The sequence below is a fragment of the Hoplias malabaricus genome, chromosome 4, assembly GCF_029633855.1.
Source record: "Hoplias malabaricus isolate fHopMal1 chromosome 4, fHopMal1.hap1, whole genome shotgun sequence".
Classification (NCBI taxonomy): domain Eukaryota; kingdom Metazoa; phylum Chordata; class Actinopteri; order Characiformes; family Erythrinidae; genus Hoplias; species Hoplias malabaricus.
This window is the reverse complement of record NC_089803.1, coordinates 60,150,650-60,171,917: the sequence shown is the minus strand read 5'-3', so window position 1 is coordinate 60,171,917 and position 21,268 is coordinate 60,150,650. Positions and strand designations below refer to the sequence as shown.

The window sequence follows — 21,268 nt, the reverse complement described above, 5'->3', positions numbered from 1 at the left end:
TTGTCTGTTTTCGTGCTGAAAACTGGTCTAATATGTTTACAAAGCCCCACTGTCTGTAAATGATTGAAAAGTCAAACTGGCTTGGTATGCTTGTCTCTCTCTCTCTCTCTCTCTCTCTCTCTCTCTCTCTCTCTCTCTCTCTCTCTCTCTGCTAATGGCAATGGAATGGCTGTTATACAACGGAGAGAACTCCAAACGTTGAAATGCACAAACTGTAATGAGGATTGCTCTAATCCTGCCTCAAAGGTGGGTAATATGGACTTATTTTTGCTGTTTCAGATCACTTAAGGTGGAAATGCCTCCACATTCAAGAGACAGGTAACTGCATTACTGAAAAGTGCTATAAAACTAAACATCTCCACTTACAAACAGTGTTCAAACAGTGAATGAAAACGTACAGACTTACAGAAAGTTAAACTTCAGCCAAGTACAAACAACAGTCCTTTATTTCCCCCCTCGAACACACCATTCCACCTTAATGGACGCTTAGCTTCTGAATGTAAACAACCAGAGAGAAATGTGATTGATGGTAGACATTCCCTTTAATATAAATATGATTGTTGAATGTTTTCTCCACAGTTCCATATTTAAAATGTTCTTACTGCTTTTTTCTCCAGTCATATGCATGTATTGAGGTTTACTTAGGAAACTTAAGCAGCCATTAACAGGGAAGGGCTTAACTGATTCATTGGTTATGACAGGGACATTTGCAAGTAAACAGAAGCCAGCACTTTACCAGGGAAATGAATTATGCTGTATCAGGTTCTTAATGTGAATATGGCATTACAGTAAAAGAGAACAAGGGCTTTACAGTAAAAACAGATTGATTATACATTCATTATCTGTAAGCACTTATCCAGTTCAGGGTCGCGGTGGGTCCAGAGCCTACCTGGAATCATTGGGCGCAAGGCGGGAATACACCCTGGAGGGGACACATTCACTCACACACTCACACCTACGGACACTTTTTGAGTCTCCAGTCCACCTTCCAACGCGTGTTTTTGGACTGTGGGAGGAAACTGGAGCACCCGGAGGAAACCCACGCGGACATGGGGAGAACACACTAACTCCTCACAGACAGTCACCCGGAGCGGGAATCAAACCCCACAGCCTCCAGGCCCCTGGAGCTGTGTGACTGCGACACTACCTGCTGCGCCACCGTGCCGCCCTTGATTATACAGATAATATTTAAATACATGTTAAATTTCAATTCAGTTGTAAGAGGGTAAAAGGGAAGGGGAAACTCCACATCCTTTCAGACCCATAGCATTGAGTAATCTTCTGTGGAGACAGTGGAGGGATAGATTGTGGATATGTTTTCGATCTGAAAAGAGAGGGGAGTTTTTTGTGTATTAGAAATGTTCTCTATAACTGTCCACTTATGCATGTGGATTGAGTTATATCAAATATCTAAGGCTTATAGATTGCTGTATATATTGAAAGATTGTGGAATAGATGAAAGGCAAGGCCTGGCTTGTTATCGTCCTGTAATTCAGATTTTTATGATTCTCGCTCTTAAGAAAACACCAACACTAAACAAATACATGATTAATCCTCAGAATAACCAGTAGACACATGATTGCTACTGTTGATTACTATTGTTAGTGCCTGTTGTAGTCAAAATCAGTTCTGTTCTGGTCAGAACATGGGGTGAGTAATGTGTGTGTGTGTGTGTGTGTGTGTGTGTGTGTGTGTGTGTGTGTGTGTGTGTGTGTGTGTGCGTGTGTGTGTGTGTGCAGTCTCTCTGCTCTGCTCACATTCTCTTGTCAGGAAAAATTAGGGCAGGTCTCTTCTAGATATGCACAGAGAGTATTCAAACCCCCTGCTGTTGATGCTCTTACCTCTCTCTCTCTCTCTCTCTATGTGTGTGTGTGTGTGTGTGTGTGTGTCTGTGTCCGTGTTCTTGTAACCCACATGCCTGAATCAACTGACTTGTTGCTAAATGTTTTTTTTTTTGCTCCAAGTCTACCAGATAGTGCATGGATTTGTTGCCGTCACACACTTGACTGGCCAAGTATTGGGTCAAACAAGTCAGTTTATTTTTATTTATATGAAATTGTGAGATTGGAATTCATTTTTATGTGATGTGCACAAAACACAACACATTCAAACTCACATATCACCTTAACAAAAAGCAGTGCAGCCCTGCTCATTAACACTGAAGTTCCCTACTGGCTTCCTGCTTTTTATATAGTGCACTATGTCAGCGATGAAACAAGGACTTTTTCACCCAAACAGTGCATTGTTCCACTAACAGAAACCATTTATACTTAAACATAAGTGGTATAACTCTGTTTAGCATTAACTGCATGTCTTGGGTGTGGAACCCTTGTGTAAAAACTGACATAAGCCTGCATCATCTACAAAGGCTTAGTCTTACAAGTCTTTATTTTCATAACACTTTCTAGAGAGAGACTGACTAAAGCAGTATTTGCAACAAATGTATTGCTTATGGTAGGTATGTGCCAGTGGATATTATAGACTTTTATAGGGGTTAAGTACTCTTATGATTGAAGTTCTACATTAAAACTTTACCTCAAACAATACATTGTGTACACATACTTTATTATAAAATTATATTGTGATCATATTACTGCTTATTGCATGGGTGATTAGCCTTATTAAAATATTATAAAAACACAGTAGCACTGGGCCGGCAGTGTGAAATGGTCTGAATCTAGTTCAGTGAAATGCTGTATTCTCCGTGGAGGCATTATTCAGGTCAGGTTGCAGGAAGAGAGAGAGAGAGAGAGAGAGAGAGAGAGAGTCACCTGAGGCAGCCCAGGCCTGTTACTGCCTGACCATTCACATAAGACTCACTTAGATCTTCTGTCACTCTTCTGTTTATTTCTTTCTTCATTTCTGCACGGTCCTTGTCATACTCATCACTTTCCCATCCACTGCATTTCAGTCCTTCTGCCAGGACAGCTGTACTTTCTACAGCATTAGTCTCTACAATGTTACCCTTTACCTTCCCCTCAACAGTGTTACACTCTACAGCATTACCCTCTACATCTTCTCTTCTCTAACAATTTATTACTCAGCCTCAGACTCTTTGAGTAGGTGAGGGTCCCCAGAGGCCGTCACAGTCTCTGTATGTCACCACGGTAACGCTGTCATAAGTCATAGATCCTCATTGCCTGCGGCTGACCAATCAGAGTGTCAGCTTCACATGATCGTTAAATTCACATCTGGCCAAAAATGTCTGATAACAGGACAGCTGCAGAAAGAAGAGATAGAAGCATTCCTTCAATGTGCAAACATTCCATCATTCCATTCCTCCCATTTCTATCACACCACCCTTTCAGCGCTCTATTTTTCTATTTCTATTTATCTCTTTATAATTTTTTTCTCTACACATTATTCACTCAACTCTCCTGTGCCCTATTCTTCTATCTCAATATTTCATCCCTCTTTCGCTGATCTTTCCATTCCTGCCATTTTTTTCCCTACAGACTATTCATCCTTTAATACTGCAACCCTCTTGTTTCCCCTCCATTCCTCCATCTTCTAGTTTTCTTCACTACATGCTTTTTTACATCTCTCTATGCCTCTGTCCTGCACATGCATATTTTTGTGGACTAGTGTCAGGCAGCTGGATCATCCTCTTCATCCTCCAGTGCATTTCTTATCGCTCAGACAAGAAAAAGAGCAAGTGTCAGTCAGAGAGGATAGAAACTCCATTGGCCGCTGGTTGTCCTGGCAACGGTCGCCAGTCCACTGAGGCGGAGTGGATGAGGTCCCACTGGGAATGTCCACTGTGCGGCATGAAGAGAGACACACGTATCAGCCTAGAGACTTTCCTCTCTCTCTCTCTCTCTCTCTCTCTCTCTCTCTCTCTCTCTCTCTCTCTCTCTCTCTCATAACTCTCTCTGCCTATGGTTTTTTCCTCTCTTCCTCTCTCACTTTCCTTTTTCCTGTCTCACGTTCTCTATTGCCAACAGCGCTGGTAAAAAATATCATCACATTCTCATTTCCCTCTGTGCATTAAGCCTTCGTTTGGGCTTGTCACACTTTAAGATGTCAGTAAATAATTTTAATGATAAGCAAATAAACATGTCTGCCGTATTATAAAGAATGCCGTGGGCAGTGAGAAGCTCCCTGGGTGTCTAAAGCCTATTCCTGATTTTAGAAAGAAAATTAAAACATGCAAATTTCTTGAAGTGTCAGTTGTCTGCGTTTTTTAGTGTTGTGTCATCCAGTGTGAAGCTCTAGTGTGTCTAGGTTTTACATTTTGAAAGCAGTATTTGAGGCAGATTATAATAAAGTATGAATCTTTATTGCATTTTTTATTTCTGCCAGTTATAAATGTGGAGCAGTGTGTTTTATTATTATTGTTTTTGTTTTTTTTTACATTTGAAACTTTTAATCCAGTATAAATCTGCAGTGTGTATTCATTACAGAATAAATCTTAATCCAGTATGACTGTCCAGTGTGTTTGGTCTTTACAGTCTAAATCTAATCGTTGTGTATAAATTGTGTATTATAACTCAGCATCACAGTTGAACAGTAATATACATGACGTAATATGCAGTGTGTAAAATAACATTTTCACTCGGGCAGCAATAAATGTTACATTAATGTCCATTTGAGTCCAGTGTAATAATCATTTCAGACAATGTCCTTTATGTTTGTAAAAGGTCAAATCGATTGTCGATTGTCGATCGAAGGTGTCCTTAAGTTTCCAGTTTAAAATTCTACTCCACTGTGCTGCACTTGCTGTTATAAATTATTAAAACTAAGCCACTTGGAAATAGCAGCAAATTTGCCCCAATCCAACACTAGCACAGAGATCTCCACCTGACCTATCAAACAACGTGTGTTATAATGTCTCATTAGTCTGAACAGGACTTTTGTTCTTTAAAACTTGCTCAGGCTAGGGGCAGCTGCTATGGGTGAAACAGCTGCAGCTCCAATAGTGGTTTACATAAACTAGGGTGACCAGACGTCCTCTTTTACCCGGACATGTCCTCTTTTTTAGTATTAAAAAATGTCCAGGCGGAATTTCACAAACGTCCGTGATTTTGTTTTTCTTCTAGCGCTTACATAGAATTTCGAGAAGTTTCGTTCACAAACTAGTCCCGCCCTCCCCTACTCCTTTTGGTTCGCTTGAGTGAGAAGGGGGCGTGGTGAAATAGCCTAAAATCTTCTGATTGGACGGTCTGACTGTAGAGCTACCGTTATTGGTCAATAACCTTCTCTTTAAACATTTAATTGGTCAGTCTGCACGTCAGTGGTCCTTGTTTACATCAGACAAAGCTCATGTACCTACTCTCATCTCGAGCAGCTATGCCGAAACGTAAATGTAAGCTCTCAAATGAATTAAAAAAGAAATTCACATGTTTTGTGTAGCAAATAAAGGTGTAAAGGACCTAAAAACACACATAGGTTCAGCTAAGCATACAACAGCAGCGAGGGGCGAGAGCTCATCACTTCCACCCACCCAGAAGTTTCCTCTTTTTCACCATCTTAGATCTGGTCACCCTACATAAACAGACTGTATTTTGTGAGGGGGGTGTAGCAAGGTGAGGGTATGTTTGTTGACAACTCACTAACTAGCATTGCCAAAGACACTTTTAGAGGTATGTGCTGTTGTGTGAATGATTTTTCACTTTCACCACACACACACACACACACACACAAAGCTCTTTGATTCCTTTGAGTGTTTGCAGGTCTCAGCAGAATTTTTCTAGCTTGTTCTATTAGTGGCATTTTCTTTCTATCTCTGCTTTTCTTGCTCTACAGGATCCCATAGGGTGCTGACTGTGTGGGATCTAATTAAACAGACAAATTTTCTCTCTCTCTCTCTCTCTCTCTCTCTCTCTCTCTCTCTCTCTCTCTCTCTGTCTCTGTCTCTCTCTGTGTGTGTTGGCTGTGAATAAAACACAATACATGGGGCTACTGACCGTGACTAAAGTGGTTAACTGATGTTTACAGAAGCTTGTGTTGAGTGATTAATCTGACTTATTGCAATACAAACAGTATGAATGTGTTTGTAAGATAAATTTTATCAGCAGTAATTTAATACAAGTTCATATTAACAGTTTCCAAGTGATGCACTGTTATGATATAATATGTGAGTTCTGATTTCTGATATTTTTTAAATAAAGTAAATGTTTCTGCTGAGGCTCACAGCTTGTATAATCTCCAGAGAAATGCTGCCAAGCGTTGGCTAGGAAGCTATTCTCTGGAGTAATGAATGCTATTCAGTGCCTTTGGGAAGAACTAATCATACACCATTTGTACCTAACTTCTGTCATCTGTGTCATAGGACTGTCAGAGGTGAATGCTGTCAAATCCTCACAGAAATGTTTCAGCATCTAATGTGTAAATGCAGGCAAGGAGCCAGGACTGGAGTGCCACTGTGTTTAATTTACAGAGTCCATAAAGAACCCCAAAGAACAAAACAATAACTGAAAACTTCACACTGAACTAAGAACGCAAAGCCAGAAAACTACTACTTAACACAAATTAAATGAGCAGTGGTGCATAAACACAGCAGAGAGAGAGAGAGCTGTGAGTTAACTGTCTGAAATATCTCATGCTTTCCTCAGAATTTTTTGAGGGAATTCCATGTGTGACCTCACACTGCCATTTTTATTTTTCAGGCCTTTTTATAGATTAGCTTATGGGACACAAACAGCACTGTGGGTGTAGAAAATGAGGCAGGGCTGAAAGGAAAATCCATTTCATGTGTCTTTATCTTTCATTCTTTCCCACACTCTCTCTTTCTTTCACACTGTTTTCTCTCTTCAGTTTTCTCCTATTCTGTACTCATTCTGTCTCCCTCTCTTGCCCTGAAGGTTTCCCTTTTCTCTCCCTCTGTGCTACATACTCAGTTGGTTCTGAACAGGAGATCATAAAAAAAGCCCTCTGTTCACTTCAGCAACGGGGGAGCCTGAGTACCTGTTACTATCAACGGTTCTCCTATAACACACAGTTCTCTAGATAACAATGTCAGTGTTACTGAGAATGAGCCACTACCTAAATCATACCTGCTCTGTGGAGGCCCTGACCATTGAAGAACAGGATGGAATGGGGATAAGAAATTATGCAGAGAAACAGGTGGACTACAATCTGTAATTGTAGAGCTACAAACTGCTCCTGTATGGCCAGTGGAGCTGAGAGAAAGGACAGTGAGTGTAGAAACAAAAGGAAGTCATAATGTTATGGCTGATTGGTGTAAACACCATTTTTCATCAAGTGGGTCATGTACTTTTTAATCTAATACACTGCACAATGTTCTCTCCCAGTCACACTGCAGACTCTTCCACATTCACACTGCTGTACAATGTTCTCTCATTCACACACTTCCAGAATGTTCTTCTTTGACTCAGTTCTAATATGTTCTTCTTTGTTCCCACGCTTCTATAATGTTTTACTCCATTCAAACCTTTCTAGAAAATACTCCTAAATTCTCCCTGCTTCATCCATGATTTATCGCGATATTCATCTCATTTTTTTTTTTGCCATGGGTGCCATATGGGGACCAATTGTGTAGTTTCAGAGCACAGCACTAATGTAAATAAATGGGAAAGATGGGTACATTTATCTAATGCAAAGCTCCTCTCTCTGCGCTAGAGAGTGTCTTACAACACCCAGAAGCACAGAAGCCCACCCCCTTTGGTAAAGAATTGCGCTGTGTAGCAGAATGAAGAAGAAAGGGCAATTATAATCGGTTAGCCACATTAGCATTTTTCGTCATAGGATCTAATGGAAAATTGTTAATGCGTCAGGCTTTAATGCATTTCTCTGCTCTTCTGACTGAATCAGATTGTGTTATTTCATTTGTGTTGTTTTATTGTGTACAGACACAAGCCGTATATTCTTTGTCTCAGTGTTTTCCCCCTGTTTATATGGTAAATAATCTGATCCTGCTGTCCCATAATTTCAGAATTTTCTCCTTACATTTATACTCTTCTAGAATGTTCTCCTCCATTTCCACACATTTTAGAATATTATTTTCCCATTAACTCTGTGGTTCTGTGTGAGGTGGCAGTGACAAAGTGTTTTCATGTCTCAGCCTTATACTATTATTTGCCAGGAGATTTTGTAACACATAATTCATTGCTGCATTTTTGACATGCTGATCTGCAAATGAGAAAATGGTGACTGTGTAAAATGGAACCTCCACTCTGGCTGGCTTAAGGGCATATTTCTATTTAATTTTCCAACAAATACTACAGCTCCTTCTGTTCTGAGGCTTACAAGGACAGTGTAAAGGAATATATTTCATTTTCCATGGAAAATGTAGCTAATAAAATATTTAAAGTAGTTGCTGATAGAGACTCTCACTACTATGAATTGTATAGTACCCGCATGCACACACAGACACACAGACATGTAAACACACATATGTTCGCACATATACACTGGAAGCCTGCAGCAGTCTCAGGGATTTGTCCAGGATATCAAGGGATGTGGAAGCATTTGTGTTAATGGCTCATGGCTCTGTGTGAGCTGAGCCACAGTTCGGGGGGATTCAGAGTCTTTCAGCTTCCCCGCAGGACACATTATATTTTCCAGTAACCCAGAGCAGCCTCTCAGCTATAGCTCTACAGAGTTGTGTTCTGGGAATAGCAGCAACTGTCAACAGAGGCTCTGTCCCAAATGCAGCTCTAAGCCTCTTCATGCTCCTCCAAATAAACACTTTGGTGATGTAAGCCATACTTTCAGGGCAAGAATCCTCAGGCTAGTTACTGACTAGTGATGTAATAAATGACTTAACATCAAGTAAGGAAGAAGCCATTTATACATTACTGAATTAAACTACTTTAAACTATACTAAGCGCTCAAAATGTCCACATGTGCTCACAAAGCTTATGTAATCTAAATAGGAAAAAATTAATGAAATAAAATGGGACACTCTGGAATGGCCATGCATGGGACAAAGATCACCATGACCAATGCCAAGCAGGGGTTAGGGGGTATGAGTCTCCCAAGCACTGGGCAGTGGAGCAGTGGATAATTAGTTTTGGATCACAAAAGCCACTCAGACTTGTCCCAAAGGTATTGAATGGTGCTAAAATCCCTCCACAGCTCACAGCCAGGGGACTTTATAGTCCTCTAACTGACATTTGGCTTTGGGAATAGTGACCTTACCTCATGTACCACTGCTCCAGAGTGACCAGTTCATTTCATGCTTTTCTCCAAACTGGATGCACCGTATATAAGTGGATGCCAGACAAAATAAGAAATGCTGGAACAAGAACATCAATCTGTTACAGTGTGCATCTACCTTTGCTGAGAAAGAAGAATCATTGTTTGTAAGAACTTTCTATAGAATTTTAACTTGCAAAGTGTTCTGTATCGCTCAGATGAAAGCTGTTGTGAACAACTCTGCTTAAGCTACAGCTGCCTTCCTTAAGTCATTTTTCTCCAGTAAATAACCATCAGCCCATGTTTCGTTTAACTGTAGAGGAATCCCTAGTGTCAGTAAAAGAGTAAACATGGCTCAGTCAGACATGCTAGGTATCCTCTCCTCTCAGGAGACTGCTAACTGCATGGAAGTAAACACAGATTGAAAGTTCTACAAAACTAAACAACTTTAGTTACAAATGTGTTTCTGTGGTAATTCAAATATTGAATAAAAAGTGCAAACAACGGTCAATTTTCTCCTCAACCTTACCGTTCCAACTTAAAAGACACTGAGCTTCTGAACATAAGTAAACCACAGAGAACTATAGTTCCCCACAAATGTAGAAGTTGCTTTTAACTGAAAAAAAGAAAACATACCAGTGGAGAGTAAGCCCATTGGCGATGCAGTTTCTGTAACGTTTCTTTTAGCAGCACGTTCAGGACATTTTTTGAAACATTTAAAACTTTGGATTTTAAAAACAAACACTAAATGAAGCTGTACAGCCCTTGGTTGAATAAAGTTAGTGTTGTATTTGAAGTTGTTGAAACTGCTATCTCCCTACTGAATAGTGCACTACGTAGGAAAATGTAAGATATTTGCAGCCGAACCGAGTACACATGGCTAGATAAAGCCTCTTTTGGGCAGAAGTACATTTGTCTGTAGTAGTTCAGCCAGCAGATTAGTGATGGTGTAGTGAGACTGTAAAAGAGCTCAGACTAATCCAGTCTGTGTGGTGAGTGAGTGGAGTTCAAAAACCAAATAACTGACAAATTTCCAGTTCCTTTTATTTAAGTCTCTTCTCTCTTTCACTCTCGTTTTATATATATATATATATATATATATATATATATATATATATGTAAAAATATTTTTGTGTCATGAAATCAAACTTGAGCAATGAGATGGTCATGTATGTATGTTCCTAGCAGCCTAGCAATGTACATACAGCATCCAGTGATTAGATGCTGGAACTGTATTGATGAGTGGAGTAAATGTTGACTCCATAATGGTGCTCTTTCTCTGACTGGAGCTGAGTCATGATTGAGATCTCCACTGTTAGTCATCCTCTCTCCCGCAGCACTTTCAACACAAACATCCCAATGTCTGAGAGCATGAGCGCCTTGTGTGCTAACACACCAAATCATTAGGCATCACACACAAACATATACACACATATTGCTCATCAAATGTTTGGGGGCACTTAGCCTTATCCATGTGATAGGAATAAACATGAGCATGCTTTCTCAATCACTTAACATAGAATCTTAAAAAGTCGTGTCTAATAGGTGTGTCAGTAAAGAGAAAATGTAGTGTTTAAAAACTCCAGCAGTACTGCTGTGTCTGAACCACTCATATCAATGCAACACACCCTAACACATTATCACCTCATCAGGGTCACAGCGCTGAAAATGATCCACCATCTAAAAATACCTGCTCTGTGTTGGTCTTGAAAGGGTCCTGACCACTGAAGAGCAGGGAGAAAGTGGGCAAACAAAATAGGCAGAGCAACAGATGGACTATAGTCTTTTTATGAAATTACAAAGTGCTCCTGTATGGTCAGGGGAACTGAGGGAATGGACAGTGAATGCAGAAACAAGGAGACAGTCATAGTGTTATGGTTAATAGTTGACAGGCTGTTAATAAGAGGTGGAGTCAATGAATCAGCAGGCAGTCAGATGAACCTCACACAGACATGTGGAGAACATTCAAGGTTTTAGTTTGTATTTCTAATTCAAAGGAGAAAATTGAGTAAATTTAGATCCTGCAATGTGTTTAGGTGAGAGACTTTCCAGTAGTGCCATTATCGCATGGTAATGTCACTCTGGTCGAAGTTCTTCTGGTAATACTCCACAAAATACCTGTAACCTAGCAACAATACCAGCGCTAACAAGGCAACGGTGGGATGATTGCTTGCACTTTTTCAACCAATGGGCATCTTGTTTTGAACAGAGTAAAGAATTATGGTGCAGTGGGACTGTTCTCTGTTTTCTGATTTGTTAACAAAAGGAAATTGCAAGGACATAAAAAAACAGGAAAATGCTTAGTTTGTGCAGTTTCTGTGACCATGTTCAACTCTAGTAGAAGTGCACTATTTTTCTTCGTAGTCCTCCTTCACCATCTAAGCGGGATGACTCAGGAATACTCCAGAATACTAATTATACCTTAAACCAAGAAAATGTGACATCGTTTAGTATATGATGTATCACAGAACCCCATGTAAACAAAGGTTAAACCGTGATATTTTACTGACGTGGTCCATGTACCTTTCGTTAATGGGTTTTCCATTTCTAATCCTGCAATATAAAAACAGAGAACAGCCCATTTCCCTATTCTGAATGATATAAGTATCATTGATTTAAGGAAAACAACACGTTTTCTGCGGCATAATTAAATTAAATACAACAAAATACGAAAAATGAATATGAACAATATTTTTAAAATATAAAATAAATTAAAATAAACTGTTTTTTTTCATTCCTGCTTGTGGATAATTGTGGGTTGGGCTGCAGATTTTAGCCAGAACTGGATGTTTTTAACACTAATAGCACCATATATTTTGAAACGGAGCAATATATTCTGTGGGTGGATTAAAGGTGAACATAATTGACTCATTTCATGATTTAATAAAGAATATGTCACGGATGGGGCAACATATGCTGAGATTTCTATGCACATTATAAACATGGGTGCCTGGAGAGGGTGTTCTAAGGCTAAGTAAATTTGTGAAACTGCAGCAGAGCGGTGGTGACCTTTATGTGACACGTATATTTGTTATCTTCCTGTTAGGTATTAAGGAAAAAAAATCTATTTATAGTGAACAAATATGTCAGATTCCAATATTCCCTTGGTTCCCATCGAAACTGGTGTAAACTCATGGTTCGAAAACGTAAGGAACCAGTTAAAGACACAGAGTTCCTTGAATATTGCAAAATAAATATTTGATGGAATGGAACTATTTTACCCTGCGGAGTATTGATAAATCATTTTCTTTATCTTAAAAATGAATAATTAACGGAGATAACAAACTGATATAATTGCAATAATACACTCGAGGTTTGTGCTAAAACGTGAAATATTGGTACTGATGTATTGATCTTCGGCCTACGAAACAGCGTACCTCACGTTATAGCACTCCCTTTCTTGTATCATTGCTTTTTTAATAAACAATGTATTTTGGAGCACTTGTGAACAGCTGCAAGGGGTTTGTGGGGGTTTGCTATTAGTACAGCCAACTGGCCCTCACAACCAAATTACCTCAGCCTGAAGAGACAGGGCAGCTGTAAAATAGCACATGACAGAGTGAGGAGACACACACAGGCAGTATTCAGATTAGAAGAAAAGTAACCAGTGTCAGATTCCCATGAAAAGAAACAGAGTAAAGGGAGGGAGAGAGAGAGAGAGTTCACTCAAGAACACACACCTCACACATTCCCTGGCAGTGTGAGATCCACAATTGTGCACATCAAAAATGTCTTCTTTTCAAATTAGAATGTTACTGCTGTTCTTAGTTCAGCTGTGATTGTTTGAACTTGTAGCTTGTATCTGTAACTAAAATAATCTGAGCTTCAGAAAAAGGGATTTTGAAAATTATATTACATAGGAAAATGCCTGAAACATAATTAATACCAAATAGTTTTATAGGGTTAACTTTATAAGGGGTCAAGTAAAGTGTTGACTTTAAATGGTATATATTTGGCATGTTTGCTATGTTTATGTTTGGGCTGCATTGTCCATATCACGCAGCAGGACAAATACACACGGGATGAACTGTGGTTTCAATAAAATTGAATTTGTGTTTCTTTCTTTTTCAGAAATCTTCTGGACAGGGACACATTCTCCAAATCAGATCCAAGTAAGATCATATTTACTGTGTTCCTGCTAAAAACACTGTATCCTTTTAAATTGCACAGTGAGCTGATCTGTTGTCTGCTGAACCAAAAAGCCATGAAATAGCTCTCTCTAAAATGGTTTCATTTCTCACATTTTGTTTCCCTGCTGCGAACCTCTCATCTCTCTCATCACACTGATATTACTGCAGCATTTAGACACACACACACACTTCTTATGTCAGAAAATGGGAGCATATGTATGATGCCTATATAATATACTTAAAGTAATTTGTAAAATTCTGAGACTAGAGATCCTTGGTTTATTTAATTTCTAGTTAAAAAGACCAATAGCTCATTATATTGGCAGTGAAAATAAAAAAACATAACCTGCACAGATACTTCAACAAGTAAATATAAAAAATATGAAAACATTATTTCTCATAATTAGTTATTTAGTCCTCCTACCCTGCCTTTATTATAGTTTTCATTATTTTAAAGAAATATGATACCAGGTTGTCTACACATCCAATGTTCAGTTGTGCAACGCTTTAAACGCTGGATGCATATAAAAACAGAACGCATTGTGGAAATCACTTACACACTATATGTAATTGAAAATAGAACAAAGACAATGTTTCAAATGTTGAAATTGAGAATAAACAGCAAACGTTTTGACAAGTTTTCTAGTTTTGACAATAAACAGCAAAATAAAATGTAAAAGTTAAAATTGTGTATTGGAAAAAAACATGGAAAAAAAAGGCTAATTGGCTGTGGATCTGGCTTAAATAGAGGATCTCAGAGAGGCTGAGTTTTCAGAAGTAAATGTGGGGAGGAGTTCATCACTGAGAAACACTGTGCAAAAAGTTAATAATTCAAGGATAACTTTTCTCAACTTAAAATAATAACGCACTTGGGGATTTCATCATATACAGCACACAATATGTTTAAAAGTTTCAAAGTATCTGGAGAAATCTCTATATGCGAAGGGACAAGGGCCAAAACCAGTATTAGCTGGTGTTGGTTTTAGGCCCTCATACACTGCTGTATGTAATTTAAAACAGAAAGATTTCTCTAGTGAAGTCACTGCTTTGGCTCAGAAACACTGTCTGTGAACACACAACGCAAGTTAAAACTCACAAATGCAGAGGAGAAACCAAATTTAAACACTGTAAACAATATAAAATCTGTGAAGACACAGTTAAAGGACCAATCTGATAAAGGACCAACCTGATATACTGACAGCAAGCGTTTAAAATGAGATTTGCACTTCACATATAAAACAGCTGCGAGTGTTTTTTGCCCCCTCCTCCTCCTCCTCCTCCTCCTCCTCCCCAGACTCAAAACCCACATGAGTTGCAAGGTTGGGGAACCTACATGAAGATGAGTTTAAAAACTTTGGACTGTCATAACTAAAACAAATGTGCCATAAACAACTTATTTACGCAGAAAAATGCATATCATTTCACTAAGACGAGGCTTTTATCGTCTTTATTGATTATCCACTTCCACCTTTAATGTAATTTTAGGAGGCAGATGTTTGTTTATTATTCGCAATTTTAATATTCAGATATTTAGTTCCACCTTAAATGGAGCTATTCACCATGCAGCTTCCTGTCTGTATTTTCGCTTCCACCTTAAATAGGTGACTATTCAAGGCTAGTTAGCATTGCAGCAATGCTCGTTGACTTTTGCTCTGAATACTCATTTTATTAATTTAACCACAGAGATTAAATCTGTTAACTGCTCTCAAAACACACACTACACATAGTTTACATCCATTATTTGCATTCAATTCTCTCTTAGTTCATCTAAAATACATAAACGTCTCAAGAGTTACACCTTCCTTTCTAGGAAAACCTTGATTATTTCAGTAAGACAAAGCCAATTCACATTCTTCATGGATTACACCTGTATGGCTCCTTAATAAATGAGTCCAGGAGTTAAAGTACTCCTGACGGCCCACCAACTGCAGCACTGGGGCATTATGAAACATAAAACACTATGAATGAGACCCTGGGCTGTTGAACAGCTGAAATTCTATAAAAACAAGAAAAAAGTCAGCATTCAAGTTATAGTGACTGGTCTTCTCAGTTCCCAAATGATTACAAAGTGTTGTTAAAAGATGTGATGCAACACAGTGGTGTCCCAACTTTTTGGAACTTGCTGGCATCATATTCAAAGTGGGTAAATATTTGTCAAAAAACAATAAACATTCCCAATTTCAACATTTATTGTTCAATAATATTGTTCAAATATTGTCTTTGTACAATTTAAATGTTTGGTATACCATATTCAGTATTTTAATCTTCGTAGCTGAGGTAAATGATTGAGCTCAAACAAACAAACAAGTGTGATGCACTGAACAGCACATTCTTTAGGTGTCCCTAAAGATGAGTGAGTGAATGAATTTGTGAGTTACAAGCAAGTTCCATGATATTGTTCACACCCAAAAATTATCAGTAATTTAATAATTGGGCACTTCACAAATCCATGTTGATGTTTTTGCTCCTGTGGGTCAGCTTTGTTTTTATGTAGTCAGAAAAAGAAGGAAAACAAATGCATACAAAAACAGGGACTCTCTCTCTCTCACGCACTCTCTATTACGCTCTCTCTTTCTCTCTCTCACTCTCTCTCACCATTATCTGATGCTAGACATGATCGTGAAATCTCCTGACTCTGCCCTTATTAAGCGAGAATTTCATTATAAACAAACCTTACACAATCTGTGGGTGAGTCACGAGTTTCTTTGTGCATTCTTACACTGATGGTGTGAAGAGTGCTCTGGGCTTCAGTGACTAATATTCATCTGCATGTGGTGAGGCTTCAGATATAGAAACACGGTGGGCGGACGCTTTATTGCAATATTTGCCTTGCACAGAAATGAAGGAGTAGCCTCTAATATGAGAATTTGTCCATAATGGAATGTGCATAAAAAGAATGGCTGTAATATAATGGCGATATTGGGTATTATTAGTTGATAATTCTTCCTTCATACGCCTTGACACTCCACACAGTGGGCACACAGCTCTCTATGGAATACACCTTCTACTTTCAAAGCATTGATTTTTATCAGACTGTCTCGAAGAAAGTCATACAATAAGTAGGCTCCCACAAAGGTTCCCACAAAGAGTTACAGCTGTAGGGAACCGTTTTAATCGATAACAGCTGTTACATTTAAACGTAAAAAAAAAATAAACTAGTCATCTAGAAGTTTTTATAGCTTGTTTGTGTGTGTTGCGCTGGTACAAGTGCATCAGGCAGAGCAGTGCTGTTTGTCCAATAGATTTGACCCACCTACTAGATGTTATCCTTCATCAGTGGTCACAAGATGCTGCCCACAAGACACTGTTGGCTGGATATATTTTGGTTGGTGGACTGTTCTCAGTCCAGCTGTAACACTGAGGGGTTTAATAACTCCAGCCAAACTGCTGTGTCTGATCCACTCGTACCAGCACAACACTAACTAACAAAACTCCACCATGTCAGTGTCACTGCAGCGCTGAGAATGATCCACCACCCAAATCATGCTTGTTCTGTTGTAGTCTTTGTGAGGGTCCTGCCCATTGAAAAACAAGGTGAAAAGGGACAAAAGTATACAGAGAAACACATGTACAGTGTGTATGTGTATCAAAGTTAAACCAATACTGCTCTTGAATGAGCTTCCTGTTCAATTATTAAAGCATTTCCTATTGATTATTTATGTGTTCTGTGATCTGTGTAATCCCATGATTTGTAGTTTAATCAGAAAGCTTTTAGTCTGAGTTACTTTATATGGCTTCTCTTGCCCTCAGCTGCTCTGACCACTGCGTATCTGTACAGCAGATTGTAGTAAGAGATATGTTTGGTAATTGGTTTTGGTACATTGTCTATAGTGCTGTACAGTACTGTGAAAAGTCTAAAGCCAGCCTTTGTTTATTAAAATACTGGTCGAAATGTATTTTTTTGGTCAGTATTTAGTGTGTACAGCCTTTGCCTTTATTACAGCTTCTTAATTGAAGACAACACATCTACAAAGACTGTTTCAGTACCTTCAAATTTCAGTTTCAAAAGTTAATCCTTGGTGAATTCAATGATCTTGTGGTCTGTGTTGGGTTTTTTTTTCTTCTTTACCAGAAATTAAATAAATAAAAAAGTGGTCTTTTTTGCGCAATATCTCACAAACTTGAGCTAATTGTAAACGCAATGATCAGGTTAACCCTAACTTTAACCATCAATAGATACTGAACTGGTTTGCAAAGTGCCTTCCATTTTTTTGAAAACCTAGAACCTCTCAAACACGTTTCTGCATCAGCGCAAACATTGAAGGTCAGGAGGGCATCTAGCTCACTTCATGAAAGACTTTTTTTTCCTCTCAAATATCCTCAAAGTGTGCAGTAACATTTGTGATAGCTATGCAGTCAGTGGCATTTTCCGAGCTGGCTATTTTTGGAATTGCCCCAAACTGATCTCTCACTCCCTCGGCCAGTTAGATATCAGCTGAAAGGTTTGAGACATTTGGGGTAGCAGTGGAGCATCAGCAGTCTTCCTTCAGGCTTATTCCCTGGCTAAACTCTTTGTGGCATGACTCTGTTGCTTTTTCGTTTTGTGTTTTGCGTTTGCCTTTTGTTTGAAAAAATGCTTCATGGTGTTCTTCTATTTTCTGTCCACTTTCTGTTTTTTCTCTTCTTCCAGGCCATTTGTCTTGCTGTCTATTTTTCTGCCTCTGACTTATTCATGAATTCCAGTAGCCTTGCATGCAGTTCTGTAAGTGTCCAGCTTCCTTTTTGTCTTTTTGTGTTTATGTTATTTTTTTTCCCGGTGCTCTTTATGTTCAGTTATATTCAGACAACATACCTTTACCTCAGTTGTAATATAGAGATGCTTGCTTTGTTTGCTTACTTATTGATGACTGTATTGGAATGACATAAGCAAAATATTTGATTAGAATCTACCCTGAAATTGCACTGATTCACATTTTGAGCTGCAAAGTATTATTGTTAGCTGGTTATTTATAGTTATGATTCAGTGGAGTGTTAGAATAGTGTCTGCATGCTAGCATGCTTTAAGGTGCTCATTATCTAAAGAAACTATTATTTTCAGCATCAGAAACCCAAATATGAAGATTATGCCATCAGTTTTCTTTAAAACCGCCTGTGATTTTCTTGGGGGTGACTTTCTGTTCAAAATACACACCCCTGTTAAGTGGTGAAATTATGTCAGTTGCTAAAAACGAAATCGTTGAATAATAAACAGTATTATATTAGAACACTTTAAGAAAACATTTAAAGTTTTCCTCATGGACACTCATTCTAAATCGAAGTTGGTCTCATATTACATTTGAGGTAAGAGAGGATTTGTGTATATTGTCATAATTGCGTTAAAGGTAATAATATGGTGTTTTCATTCACACACCCACAAAAACAAGATTGAAGACATTTCCCCTGCATTCATAGTTCATTGGTCATTTGCATGACTTCATGGTCATGTCACAGGTCAAATTCAGTGGGCTTGTTCTCATCTTCATATTCATATCATATTCATTATGCTAATGGCTGTAGTCTCAAACACTGATTAAGGTGGAGTGTGGCAAATTGACAACAGTGACCAGGGCGAAGCTAAAGTTTCAGTTTCTTTGCTTGGAATATGACAGGGTGCTTATTTCGAGCACCCAGGCGAAGGTTACATAAGAGAGAATATAGGAAAGCAGATAGAGAGCAAGTAAGGATTTGTCATTGAGAAGTAGAGGTGAAAAGAGAACAAAAGGTTCTGACAGATAAAAGCAGCCAGAGAGACAGAGAGAGTAGTTTTCATACTTCAAAAATGTAAGGCGTCCATAGACAGGTGCAGACAGGTCAGACGTCTCCATCCAAAACTGGACTGCCTTTTCCTAACATTTATCTAAATATTTTGCTCTGCAAGATTACCAAAATACATTATTAAATATCAGTTTGCAATATTAGTCAAATCTGAATGTGTGATGCAGATATTTATTTATTTATTTATTTTTGAAGCAGTCAGTTGCCAGTAGCAGTACAATTCCAATGTGATTATGCTTCCGTTCTTGATTTTTTTTATTTTTTATTTCTGTTTGGCAAAAGCCAGTTAAAATGCTTCTTGGTGAACAGGGAATTCCTGCTCGCAAAAGTGTCATCAACTCTTAAGTCATATCTTTGTGGCTGCTCAAACGGTCAATAAGTACAATTCACTTTATATCAGTCAACTTTCATTAATCCTGTTCAATATTGTGGTCGGTGAGTCTACCTGGAAATGCTGGGCACAAAACAGGAACACACCCTGGACAGGGCACTAGTCTATCACAGCACATCACACACTCACACCTGTGGACATTTTTGCACAGAAAATCCACCTACCTACACGTGTATTTGAATTCTGGGAGGAAAATTGAGCACCCAGAGAAAACACACTCAGACAGAGGAAGAACACGGCAAATTCCTCACAGGCAGCCACATGAGGAGGTGAGAATTGAACCTTCAACCCCCAGGATGCTGGAGCTGTGTGACAACAATTCTTTTTACACCATCGATTTAGAGTGAATTTAAAAGTAAAGTTAAATCTATAATACGCATATTAGAATCTATTCATCCAAGTAATCTGCTCTGGTGTAGATATTGAAACCTCTCTGAGACTGAGAGAACTTTCTCCTTCTCCAGGCCTCAGTCTGATGACCATCAGCAGGAATCGGACCAATGTCAGATGCTTGGTCGTACAATCATGAGATCAGACACTTGTGCTGAGTTTCTGTGTCTGTAATGCTGAGTGCTGCTGCCCAGTCTCTTAGCATTAGCAGAGCTCCTCTGGCCAGTGGAACCAGACTGGCTAAAGCAGCCAACACAGCCCTGCATATCTCAGCACAGTGTCTGTCCTTCTTCAGCTGCATCTGCTCATAACATTTTGAGACCACCTGGCTTCAAGCATTTCTAGTTCATGGTCAAAACTTAGAACTACATTACATGCAGTCATTTCACATTTTCTTTACTCTGGGACTTCTGTAAAAAACTTTACTGAAATCTATTAGAAGTCTAGTAGAGGTGAATGCTAAAGACACCTGAGCAATTCTTTTAAATGCAACAAGCACAGTGCAGTAGTTGATTAACCTTGTGAGGATCTACCACTAGGTGTTTTCACACTTTCAGGTTTGTATGAGATTTCTCTGTTTGTGTGACCATATGTAACATAGAAATCATGGAGGCAGGATGCAAGTACCATTGGGTTTTTGTAACAAAGTAATAAGGAAAACTAAAACAAAGGAAACAAAGGACCAGTAGAGTTCCTGTTAACACTGATACATGCAAGGGTTATATATATATATATGCAAGGGTTATATATACACACCTGGTGTCCTAAATGACTCCCTATTCACTATTCCTTATATTATTCACTATATAGTGTACTATTACAGGGAATTTTGTACACTGCCTCACGTTAATGTACATGGGCTTTGAAACCCAAAATAGTGCACTATCCAGTGAATAGGTCACAGTTTCAGACATAGCAACACACACTGGAATTAGTATCACATAGAAACAATCAGTCACCATGGCAACTGACCAGTTTCAGGTTCAATGCATGACAGGAGTGGGGCAAGGAAGGAGTAAGTGCAAGTAACAAAGCCAAAACAATACAACAGCACAGTAATCAGAGAGAAACAAGGCAACACAGGGCAGGACGTAACATGTGAAATGTGAGACAGAATTCCAAACCTGGCTAAAACTACCAATGTCACCTTTTTATAACGATTTAAATTTGAGGCTATAAATTTAAATAAATTTGAGTACACGTGCGGCAGTGTTAAACCCCCTACCCAAAACTAAAGATCACTGAACAGCTTTAAGTGGCTTATTCCTTTTATAAAATGACAACAAGCAATATCATGCAAGGAAATGAAACAAAACAATGTCCAATGTCTTATTTAGACAGTCAGGTCTGCTATATGATGAACTTGGACAACACTCCTCCGTTTTTTCTACTTTATCCTGTGGGTACATGAATGCCAAAACACAGTTTACTCTCTTTTAAAGTTCATTTTCATTGCAGTTCATTTTCAGCTACTTTATTTTAGCTTAATTTTAACAATTAACCG

General features: G+C 38.7%; 1 protein-coding gene across 6 annotated transcripts in view; it reads left to right on the top strand.

Moving 5' to 3' along the window:
• LOC136693928 (copine-8) overlaps positions 1 to 21,268 on the top strand; it is a 115,893-nt gene that overhangs the window by 26,481 nt on the left and 68,144 nt on the right. For 4 of the 6 annotated variants that reach the window (XR_010802132.1, XR_010802131.1, XM_066667174.1 and 1 more), the window contains exon 2: positions 13,171 to 13,211. Coding sequence is in view for 3 of the 6 variants with exons in the window: in XM_066667174.1 (XP_066523271.1) it covers positions 13,171 to 13,211 (41 nt within the window). In the remaining 3 variants the exon portion in view is untranslated. Of the gene's footprint in view, positions 1 to 13,170; positions 13,212 to 17,859; positions 17,932 to 21,268 lie in introns of those variants that run through there. The other 2 variants (XM_066667175.1, XM_066667176.1) reach the window with 2 other exon arrangements.